At 36.2% G+C, this 11,542-nt stretch overlaps 1 protein-coding gene across 2 annotated transcripts; it reads left to right on the top strand.

Moving 5' to 3' along the window:
• The first annotated feature begins 460 nt into the window (after nt 1-460).
• Nucleotides 461-10,336, top strand: LOC130564702 (TPA-induced transmembrane protein). Of its 2 annotated transcripts, XM_057351034.1 has the most exons (9): nt 461-583; nt 681-828; nt 3,121-3,201; nt 3,510-3,578; nt 3,659-3,794; nt 6,137-6,294; nt 8,667-8,737; nt 8,948-9,123; nt 9,481-10,336. In XM_057351034.1, coding segments are annotated over exons 1-9 (864 nt in total). In that variant the 5' UTR covers nt 461-581; the 3' UTR covers nt 9,504-10,336. The 2 variants fall into 2 exon arrangements, with proteins under 2 accessions (XP_057207017.1, XP_057207018.1); XM_057351035.1 differs by lacking the exon at nt 461-583 and having other exon boundaries at nt 668-828.
• Nucleotides 10,337-11,542: the final 1,206 nt, after the last annotated feature.

Raw genomic sequence — 11,542 nt, forward strand, 5'->3', positions numbered from 1 at the left:
TGTTATATGTTACATTAGAAAATTATATAATATATTATTATTCAATATATTATATTTACAATATTTCAACACGTATATAGCTGCATTTATGTACAAACGCTTACACAAATTAATCTGCCGTATTGAATAAGTGTTTCTGTCTTTTCTATTGATTAATTTTGTATATAACGAGAGAAAGAAACGAAATAATGTATTATTATTTTGCAGTGGTATTAACTGTACTAAATGGTGTTTGGTGGACACTATGGTTACCAGTGAGGGTGTGCAGTTCTCCTGTGTCCACAAGGGGGCGATTGAAGCAGGTGTTTATTAGGTGTATTAACACCGTTTGTTTATTGCTAAAATGCTATGTATATACACAATATAACCATATAGATGTGCTGCAAGTGTGCGACAAATCTGCCAGGATGCTTTAAACACTTTGGTACGACATCCTAAACCCTGAATTCCAGGTGTTAATCCATGGGACCGTTTTCAGCAATGAACACTTAAAGCCTACATACTTGTATTTATGTTTAGCATGTTATTTTGTCGCTGTCTGACTGACTGGAGTTGTGTAACCAACATAAATGTAGCATCACATGTGAGTTTCAGAGTATGTCTATCATTTTAGTTTCGCTTCTTTAAACTCTTAAAACTTAAACCCGAAGATATTGTTTTTTTCAACCTGCTGCGGGCAGGCGTGTGAGCTGCGCCTCAGTTCCGGGTAATAAAAGCAGATCTGTGTTGTGGGACACTGACTATGGGAGAATGGGCGACGATCTGGAGTTAAACACCATTCAAGGTGTTCATGACAACAATAATGTCGCCAGTGATGTTTGTGTCGAGGTAAGTTGGCAGAGATATTTGATTTTCTTTTCATGTGAAAATGATTTTCATCATTTTTTTACTCTCTTTGAACTTGTTGAGTTACTTTTCACTCGTAGATGTTTGTTCAAGCGTCGACATGTCCTGCCAGTTTCACCCACAGAAACTAGGATCGCTTCTTTCTTTTGTTTGCCAGACATTTAACATTTCTTAACCAACTAATTGAACTTGCTTAAAACTAAAACTACGTTTTTAAGGTATTTGTAATATTTTAGTTTAGACGGTAAACTACATGGTAAATAGCTTTATAGTATATGAAAATGGATTCATACCACAGTAAACAATAAACCATAAAATGTGTCCTACCATATTCACATATCTGTCTGTCTGTCTATCTATTGTTGATAGATAGATAGATAGATAGATAGATAGATAGATAGATAGATAGATAGATAGATAGATAGATAGATAGATAGATAGATATGAATATGTGAATGTGGTAGGCTATATTTTATGGTTTATTGTTTACTATGGTATGTAATGAATCCAAAGCTATTTATGTAGTTTACCGTCTGAACTAAAATATGTATATATAATACTATATGTAGTATAATGCAATGTCTGTCTGCCTGTCTACAATATGAGACTATAGTTTTCTTTCTTTCTTTCTTTCTTTCTTTCTTTCTTTCTTTCTTTCTTTCTTTCTTTCTTTCTTTCTTTCTTTCTTTCGTCCGTCCGTCCGTCCGTCCGTCCGTCCGTCCGTCCGTCCTTCCTTCTAGGGATGCACCGAATGTTCGGCCACCGAAAATGTTCGGCCACCGAAAATGTTCGGCCACCGAAAATGTTCGGCCACCGAAAATGTTCGGCCGAATATAGCAAAAAACGCAAGTTCGGTGTTCGGCCGAATATGTGAAATGGCCGAATAAATTTTACCGAACATGACTGGTGATGCGATCAAGCAGCAACCAGCGCAGAGAGAGAGAGAGAGAGAGAAAGAAAGAAAGAAAGAAACGCGTGCGCTTTATTACTGCCGCAAACATTTTGCACTGCAAAAAATGACTTTCTTACTTAGTCTTTTTTTCTTGTTTTCCAGTAAAAATGATGCGCAAAATGACCTAAGAAAATAAGTCTGGTTTTTAGTCAAAAAATATGAAATTTCAGTGAATTTGTGCTTAAAACAAGCACAAAAATCTGCCAATGGGGTAAGAAAAATAATCTTGAATTAAGGTTTACCTTTTTTTTGCTTGTTTTAAGCACAAATTCACTGAAATTTCATATTTTTTTTACTAAAAACAAGACTTATTTTCTTATGTCAGTTTGCTCATCAAGAAAATGCTTCTTGATTCAAGAATGTTTAGACATTTTTACTGGAAAACAAGTAAAAAAGACTAAGTAAGAAAGTCATTTTTTGCAGTGTGTGTGTGTGCATGTGCGTGGAGCATTTTAAAGTGTCAGAGAAAGACACACGGGACTTGCCGCACGGAAGTAAATTTCCGAATGAAAGCGTCTTTACCGGTCGGTAACTTTACTTCAGGCGGAAGCGGGCTGTCTGACAGTAGCCCCGCCGCTCGCGACATCCTTTGACATCATACAGTGGTCGCGTGCACACAGTTCCCTGTACTAAACAACTTGTCAAAGTATGTTCTGTGCACCTTCTGAGAGAACAGTCAGCTTTTGTGGGCGGAGTTTGGAGGAGAGACGTGAACTGAAATGGTTGTCAGTCAGCATCAGTCAGAATTGCTTGCATTGGATGTTTTTTTTTCTCAAATCATTTTGCAATGTAGCCTATAATAATCCAACAGTTTTAGTTTATTCGTAGTTTTATTTTATAGGCCTAATGTGGAATAACAGTTTTTAATGAAGTGTTTTGTTGTAGGGGTACAGAGTAACTTACATTACATTCTTTTAGCAGTCAGCTATAGGCCTAATTAATATAGGCTATTCATGAAGGGAGAGGGCTCAATTTTTTGTTTGAATTTACTTTGTTTTGCTCAATTTTATATTAAGTTGTATTGTATTTTATTGAAAAACAAGACAAAATATAAAAAGCACATTTTGACTATTCAGTTTGTGCAATAGTGAAAAAAATGGCTTAATAAATAGAAGAAATGCAAAAAAACATGTTCGGTGTTCGGTATTATTCGGCCTTCGGCCAAGTGTTTCACATCATGTTCGGAGTTAGAAAGTACGAAAGGAAGGAAGGAAGTAGGGATGCACCGAAACGAAAATTCTTGGCCGAAGCCTTTCTTTCGTACTTTCTTCTGTTTCTTTCTTTAATTGATTGATTGATTGTGTTTCTTAACTCTCTCACAGGTGATTCCAGAGAATGGAGACTTTCATGACCACGTCAACTCTGTGGCCCATGAAGTGTCTCCCCTTCTTTCAACATCGCAGGTATGTAATATTAAATACACCATAAAGCTCGAGATTGGATTTTGCTTACAAACTTGACTTTATTTCAAAATGGATCATAAGCTGCATAAGCAGGTCTTCCAACTTTTTTTCTGAGGAAACCAGATTTACAGTGAGTCACATACAAAAATATGCAAACTTGGTTGAAAAAGCACTTAACTACAGCACAATAATCGCTCTGAATTCGTTGGTTTTTGTATACTGCCCTAAAACAGTCAAATGAATCCTTGTAGTCTGTATAAAAACAGTTTCACCATCATATCTGGTTTTGTGTGTGTGTGTGTGTTCAGGTGGGTGATGGCAGCAGGGCAGAACTCAGTGTGGATGTTGTCAATATTGAACCTGTAACCATATCAAAGGTAAATCTGAAGAGCGCAGTCATTACATTTTGTTTATTTTTTAATAATATGGTGTGTTTATAATATAATGTGTTTTGCAGGACAAGACTGAGCTGCAGAGGGTGAAGCGAGAGCTGAATGAGGTGGTGGTGTGGAAACTCAAAGTGTGGATGGTGATTCTCATCGTCTTGTTTCTAATCGCTCTGATTGTTGCAGTCACCCTCATTGTTTGTGCAGGTACTTTGCTTAATTCTGGTTATTTAAAATGATTATCATTTCATATGATTTCTGATGATATTAATTATTAATAATGGTGAAATATCACTTTAAACAGCATGAGGTTGACAGAATTTTTTTTGACAATTTTTGTGCGGGATTGTATGTATTCCACCTGTGAATATTTATAAAGACTTTGAAAGTCTAAATTCATACTTGAAGTTAACTGGGATAGAAGAAAATATTTTGACATCATCTTGACATCCTTTCCTATCAATACTTTCTAAATGGAATTGTTTTATTTTTTTATATATTTATAATTAATTATAATTATTTTAATTTCTTATGTATTTAGTTCCTATGCATTTTGGTGTTGCCTTACCTGTGAAGGATACATGTGATGCTACTTTACAGTTTGGATCAAATGGATAGGCAGCATACATTTACTGTTGGATACAGCATTTGCACTGGTAGCACCCTTATGATGCCTAAATTGTCATTCTTCAGAAGCACAGTCGTGTTTGCGGAACTTGCTTGAGAGAATGCACACTCCTACATGCATTATTATGCAAGATTTCTTTTAAAATGTAACCACAAAGGGAAACTTGTGGTCAGAAACAAAAACACCAACGTGGTACATTGAAGCGTTCGGATAAAAACATCTGTATAAGATGATTTCTTTCCATTGACAGCCTGTACCTTTAACAGCAGATTTGTGGTGTTGACATCATACCACATGCAGATCACAGATGATCTTGAGGTTTACAAGAAGTGTTTCATGTTTGCCCACTGTAGCCTATTCTTCCTGTTTTACGTGACATGAGTGGCATGACCTTCTGCCTCTGGTGTGGTTTAACATGGAGAAGTAACTACTGTGATGTGAAAAAAAGCCCAAAATGTCATCTGTGTTACAGCATTTCACCCATGTGGTTCAAAACCTGTATATCGCTGCTGTCCTTCTGAAACCTCGTATGTCCATATTTCGTGATTTTTTTTGCCATAAATCATTATTATTAGTCACCCTTTATCTTTGTCACTGGGGTTTGCAAATATCTAACTAACAAAAAGTATTAAAAAGTGTTTTTACATTTTCCGAAAACCGCAAATTTGGACATACGAGGTTTCACAAAGGTGGAAGATATTTTGAGAAATGTCTCTGTGGTTTTGTGTTCATACAGTAGAAGTCAATGTAGTTTGGATACCAACTTTCTTCAAAATATTGTCATTTGAAATGACAAGAGGAAGCGTACTGTACACGTTGAAAGGAAGTAGCATATTTGGTAGAGCATTGTCTTAGCAGTGCAAAGGTTGTGGTTTCTGACATTCTGACCAAGTGTATTCATAAAAATAAATATATTAAAAACAAATATTTAGTTGAATTTTACATTTATATATGAATCCAAAGCAACTTACCATGCATTCAAGAAAATAGAAGTTTCAAAACATACTGTTTATGGCGATCCGCTATAGCGTGACCTTTGATGAATCCAGTATCCAGTACATTTACATTTAGTCATTTAGCAGACACTTTTATCCAAAGCGACTTACAGAGAGTTCTGGGAGAAATACAGCGATATGTCATACAGGAGCAATAACACAATAGGTGCTAATACAAAGTTACTCGTTTTGACAAAAGCCAGAACAATACCTGTTGAGAGAAAGAGAGAGGGTTAGTGTTTTTTCTCTCTCATTTGTCTGTCAAGTATTCACAGAAGAGATGGTTTAAGTAGTTTTTTGAATGTTGTGAGAGATGCGGTTTACCTGACTGAGTTAGGAAGAATGTTCCACCAGGAAGGAGTTGTGAAGGAGAATGAGTGGGAGAGCCGTTTTGAGAAGGCAATACAAGACGCTGCTCGTTTGCTGAACACATGGTTCTTGATGGGGTGTAGGAGGATGTGAAAGTATGCCAGTGCAGATCCAGTGATAGTCTTGTAGGCAAGCATTAGTGACTTTTTGTTCTGTTGGATGACAAGGCGTGCTGCTGCGTTCTGAACCAGCTGTAGTAGTTTGATAGCCTTTGCCGGAAGACCAGCAAGGAGAGCATTGCAGTAGTACAACCTGGCTATTTTGGAAGGAGTGATTGTGGTATTGCCAAGTTGGATGGTGAGATTGTGTTGCACCGTGGGAAACACGAGTAGTTCTGTCTTGGCAGGGTTCAGCTGGAGGTGATGCTCTTTAATCTAAGCTGAGATGTCTTCTAGGCAGGCTGTAATGCGAGCTGCTAAAGTGGTATCGTCTCAGAACTATCCAATGTAATTTTATATAAAAATAATCCAAGTTATGATTATGATCATTTTAAAAACTGTTGAAAGTAATTACTGAAATAAACAAGTGGGTTTTTATGTTCTTTCTGTGTCACAAAGCTGGTTACGACAATGAAGATGAGAAATATGACAGATCATCATTTGTGGTGGAGCGCTTCTTCAGAGGGAACTTTACTCTTGCCAATAACAGTTTCACTTCACACCCTTTAACTCAACCAGATGAATCGGAGAAGCTGCTAGAACAACTAAAACAACAGGTGAGACATAATCTAGACATGAAATTTACAAAACATTATCAATTCATTTACATGTGAAATGCTGTCACTATATAAGCTGTATATGAGAAGCATGCATGCGAAAGACTGTTAATACATTCACAGATTGGCTGACTTTACTTTAAATACATTTGAGCAAGATTTCTTTAAGAAACTTATTTTACAGTTCGTGTCGCTTGGATGACATAGATTTGTTTTACGCACATTGAGCTTCATTCATGAAACACGAGCAGAACGATTTTTTGTGTAAATCGTTCGTCATTTGTCGTAAATTTTCGGATTCATGAAAATGTTCGTATTTTCAAAATGTTAGTTGGTACGAAAGAAATGTACGCCTGCTCCATACCATGTGTAAATATTGCGTAAAAGTGCACGTAACGTTCTGTATTATTTTAGACAAACTATCCAAACTACAAATGTATCCTAATGATATTTCACGAGTTATTTTGCCCTGTCTTTTATCATTTTTTACTTTTTAACTTTGGGTAAAACGCAGAGCTCGTCACTGTCCTGTTTTACACAGCCGTCCAATCACGGTGGAAAAGAGGCGGGACAAACACTATATTGACCAACCATCATCCATGGAGAAGTTAATATTATTACTGCATTTTCATATTCAGTAATAATTTTCAAAAATAAGATACTAATAACAAGTAAGCTAACTGTTGCGGATATTCTAAATCACAGCAACCAACACATCTCCGGAGCGCAGAGCCTCCAAAGCGTTCTCAGGCGCCACCAGCTGGTCGTTTTCAGAAGAGCACCAGGTATTATTATTTTAGCTGGCTAAAAACACTTTGGTGGACACAGTTTAATTGATTAATTTATTGGTAAGCATATAGCCTATTAGTCTCTTATGCATTCATGCAATACAATGTAGCCAAACCAGAGAATGAAGTCCAGAGGAATCCAGCATTCCTAGATACGTAATTTGCGTAGCTGTAAAATCAAAGGCGGGATTATGCTAATTGTGAGTGAGCGTGCATGCGCGCCGTGTTTACGAATGATTGGAATTCATTAACATACACACATTTTACTATGAGATCTGACGTTTACGAAGTATTTGTGAATCCGGAGGAAAGTTTTCGGGAAGGTCTGTTTTACACGCAAATTACTCAGAATTTACGAATGTTTCATGAATGAGGCCCATTGTTTTTGTGCTCTTTCTTGTATGTGAAGTGCAAGTTATCAACTGATAAAAATGCCATTGTGCTTTATCTGTTTCTCTGAAGGTTAAACTCAGTGTAGGAGAGAGAGAGTGATGCAGTAGTTTTTGCCCACCCACATACACAACATAAGCATATAAAATGTGTATATGTAGATTTTAGGGCTGTCAAACCATTAATCGTGATTAATCGCATCCAGAACAAACGTTTGTGTTCACATAATTAATATGCACAGTGCAGAGACATATATTATTTTGTATTTATAAACACAAACACATTCATGCATATATTTAAGAAACATAAAATATAAAAATGAATAAACATTTATATATAATTTCAATTATTGGTAAATAAGTACGTTCTCAATATTTCCTAAATATACTGTATATGCACGTATGTGTATGTTTTTGTGTTAATAAATACAAAATAAATATGCACAGTACACAGACATATATTATGTAAACACAAACTTTTATTTTGGATGCGACAAAGTTTATCAAAATAAATCCTTGGTTCATCATGATTATCGACACATGGATGCCAGATTCTTTGCACCCGATTCAACAAAACAGCTCAGTACTGAAGTGCCCTATGACCTAAAGTGGGTGTTTGCATTGAAACATCTAAAGCATGCAGTGAGGATGAAACTGTGTAATGCTGCTTTTAAGTGAATAGAACAGAATATAATTATTTTCATTGTACAGCTGTACAACAAATCTTATAACTTATATCGGTGTGTATATCGTCTCGAAGTCTTTCAAATTGTTGCACAAATGCCAAAAGCTTATGATGGTAATGAGTAATGTTGTCCCCTTTAAACTCTAAAGAGTTCAGTTCTGTGATGGCACATTGATAAAAACTGTTTAGAAGTCTGGAGCTGCTTGTCTTGAGAACTGTGGTCCCTGGAATGAGATCAGTACTTTATTGTATTTAGATATAACACAGCCCTGCCGCATTGATGTGGTGCCTTGGATGTAGAGTGAATAGGAAAGAGGACTCAGCACACGACCTTGTGGTGCTCCAGTACTGAGTGTCAGAACGAAGGGGAGATGGTTCCCCATCATTTATGCAAACTGATTTTGGTCGTGGACTATTTGTTTCAGACACTTAATCAAACCATTAGTTCATTTTTTTGTCTGTATTATAACCAGATTTCTCTCTCTCTTTCTCTCCCTGACCTCTCTTCAGCTAACATCAGTCTACAATTCTTCTCCTGCGTTGGCACGCTACTTCTCCAATGTTACCATAAACAATTTTAGGTGACTCAATTTCACACTCCACTGTTACATTTTACACCTAATTCTGTTTACACCACTGTTCGCACCATTTTAAACTGCTTTGTTCACAACATCAGCGTAACACAGTGCAGTAACAGTTTTTGATGTGAAGAGATCGAGGTGTAGCACAGGCTTTAACTGTGAAATTTGGCAAGAAATGAAGCTGGTTCTAATGCTCGGTTTTAAATGAAGGGATGAAACCGCTCAGTTTGAGCTACAGTTCATCATCCCTTCAGAAAATGAACAGTTGGTGTGCTACACTCTGAGCCGAGAGATGGTGAAAGGTGTGCTTCTTCAACACTTCTATGATCAGGACTCTGATGCTGGAGATCATCTCTATGTCATACCAACATCACTCAGTATAGAAGGTGAGATAAAGCGTGAAATAGTGTTTATTTAGTTGTGATCATAAAAACTGGACAGAAATTACCATATAATTAAGCAACAGTTAAAAGTAATTGATTACTTTTACTTTATGGCTGTACTTATGAAATGTCATCACAACAACATTTCCCACAAAATCGTACCTGATAGCTCAATGATTACTATAGGCTTACCATTGGTAAGGTAAGGACAGATTTCAACACTTATTTTTTGTGTATTTTTATGCTAAATAACTTATTTTTGTTCACCCAAAAAGTTCACTAAAAAGTTAACATATTGCTGTTGATTACCCAAATGTAAAATAACTCTAATGTGCATTTGTTTTGTTATTGTTTTTTCAGTTTGGACAAAGAGAAGAATTTGAGGAGACAAATGTGTGGACATTCTCACTTTTTCTAATAAACTTGTGGAAAATGGTTGTGGGCTTTTAAAAGAATATTGTAGTTAAGCTAGTGTTAAACTACACTAAATGTAAAACCAATGCATTTTATCGAAAACATGAGTTGACTAATTAAAAGGATTTTGTATATCTGTATACTATAGGTGTAAACATTAAAAAATAATATTTAATAAAGATGTTCTCTTACTGCCTATAAACTTTTGTACGTTTTCTCTTGTAAAACTGAATTAGACTGGACTTTTTCCCCACGCACTACATTTACACACAGTGTTATGATAGTCATTCCTGTCTCTCCATGTGTCCATTTGTCTTCTTTGTGAGGCCAACAGGAAGCACCGCGGCCTCAGTGATATTTAACTTGCATATGTGTATACATGGTTTGATTTTAGGTGTGTCTGTAAAAAAGTTTAAAATGTTTATCTTGTTCTTTTGCTAAAGAGGACATTTGGGTTGCTTGCTACTGGGCAAGTCATTTCCTACACAATTATGGTCACATGACATTTACAGTTCAGATGATTCGCTTCAAAAACTTTGATGGGGAACCCAGTGCCCATGAGAAAAAAAGAATGCACTTTTTATGTAAATCATCACACATGGCCAGAGAATTCAATACTCTCCAAGATAATACTCCCAATACTCCAAGATAAGTTTGACCTCTGTCTCTATATAGGGATATGTGACTATTGTTATTGTTACTAATCTCGTAAAAAGCTCACTATTTGCTAAAGGTGTGTCCCAAAACTGGACCAAACTACCATGACCATGAAAGTGAATTTAACAACACTGTCACCAAACAATATTCTTTTAATAAACTTTAATAAATTGTCTTGAACTGATGCTGCCAGTATTTTACTGTAAAGTGATCGAGTGACACACTGTGAAAAGGTACTTGTGCATTTAGTCAATAAACATTTAGTCTCGCGCACCTGTAGGTAATGGATAGGTGCGTAGGAATTAAAAGTAGATGAGAACAAAAATCTGTGCCTGCAAAAGTATAGGCACAGTAGTAGTAGTAGTAAAAGTAGTTTTTTCAAGACTGTAATCAAACAGTATTAACCTTCTATGAAAAGCTGTATTTTGCGCATATAGAACAGAAAGTGCAGTAAATGTTTTAATTATAAATACAAGTTAATAGGTCTGTTTATTCCCACAAGCTTCATGATTTGATATGTCATTGATGATGTGTGTGGTTGTGATGTCACTAATAAAACTGTTTAAGGGGGTTAATCTGTTTTAGAAAAGGGTCCTGGACAGAATCGCTAATCTCTTGGCATGAGTAGACTGATCTATGATGCATCAAGAAGTTATAGCCTTCCACTGCTTCTGATCGATGCCTCTAATGCAGCAGTACTCAATACTGTTCCTATATCTCCACATTATTTAAAAGGTTACTTATATCCCTGCTTCAACACACATGGCTGTCATTTTCAAGAAAACCCAAAGATCACAATTTGCATATCGTCGCTGTCCAAATTCACTGTTTTTCAGGAAATGGAAAAAACACTGTACTTATTTAAATGATTAAATACTGTGTTGTCAACGTTGACAAGCACTTTTTAATACTTGTATGGGTTAGATATTTGCAAAACCCAGTGACAGACATAAAGGGTGACTAATAATAATGATTTATGGAAAAAGTAAAAATCACAAAATATGGACATATTTTTATATGGATATTGAATTTCTACAGTGGATTTTTGATTTCCCACAAGCCCTTGCACTGCAGGACAACAGGATGAACAGTTTAAAAGACAATGGGAAGTTTGCAAATAAGTAATGGAAAACCAAGGAGTGTCCCAAAAACCCGGATTCCAGACATTATGACCACCCAGATATGCTGTAAGGCAGCTGGAAAAGTACTACGAACTGAGTGTGTTTGTGATGCTGGGACACAAAACAATTAAACCCCATTTTTTGCTAGATCCCGAGGAATGATATCCTGCCCTCCCATCAGAGGTTGTTGATGCCCAGGAACTGAACCCCCTCTTCTTATCACACCTCTC

The sequence above is a fragment of the Triplophysa rosa genome, linkage group LG14 (genome assembly GCF_024868665.1).
Source record: "Triplophysa rosa linkage group LG14, Trosa_1v2, whole genome shotgun sequence".
Lineage (NCBI taxonomy): Eukaryota > Metazoa > Chordata > Actinopteri > Cypriniformes > Nemacheilidae > Triplophysa > Triplophysa rosa.

Coding starts and splice junctions, on each gene's coding strand:
- LOC130564702 (XM_057351034.1), top strand. Junction 829..3,120: donor CCAGTGATGTTTGTGTCGAG/GTAAGTTGGCAG, acceptor ACTCTCTCACAG/GTGATTCCAGAGAATGGAGA. Junction 9,124..9,480: donor AACATCACTCAGTATAGAAG/GTGAGATAAAGC, acceptor TTGTTTTTTCAG/TTTGGACAAAGAGAAGAATT.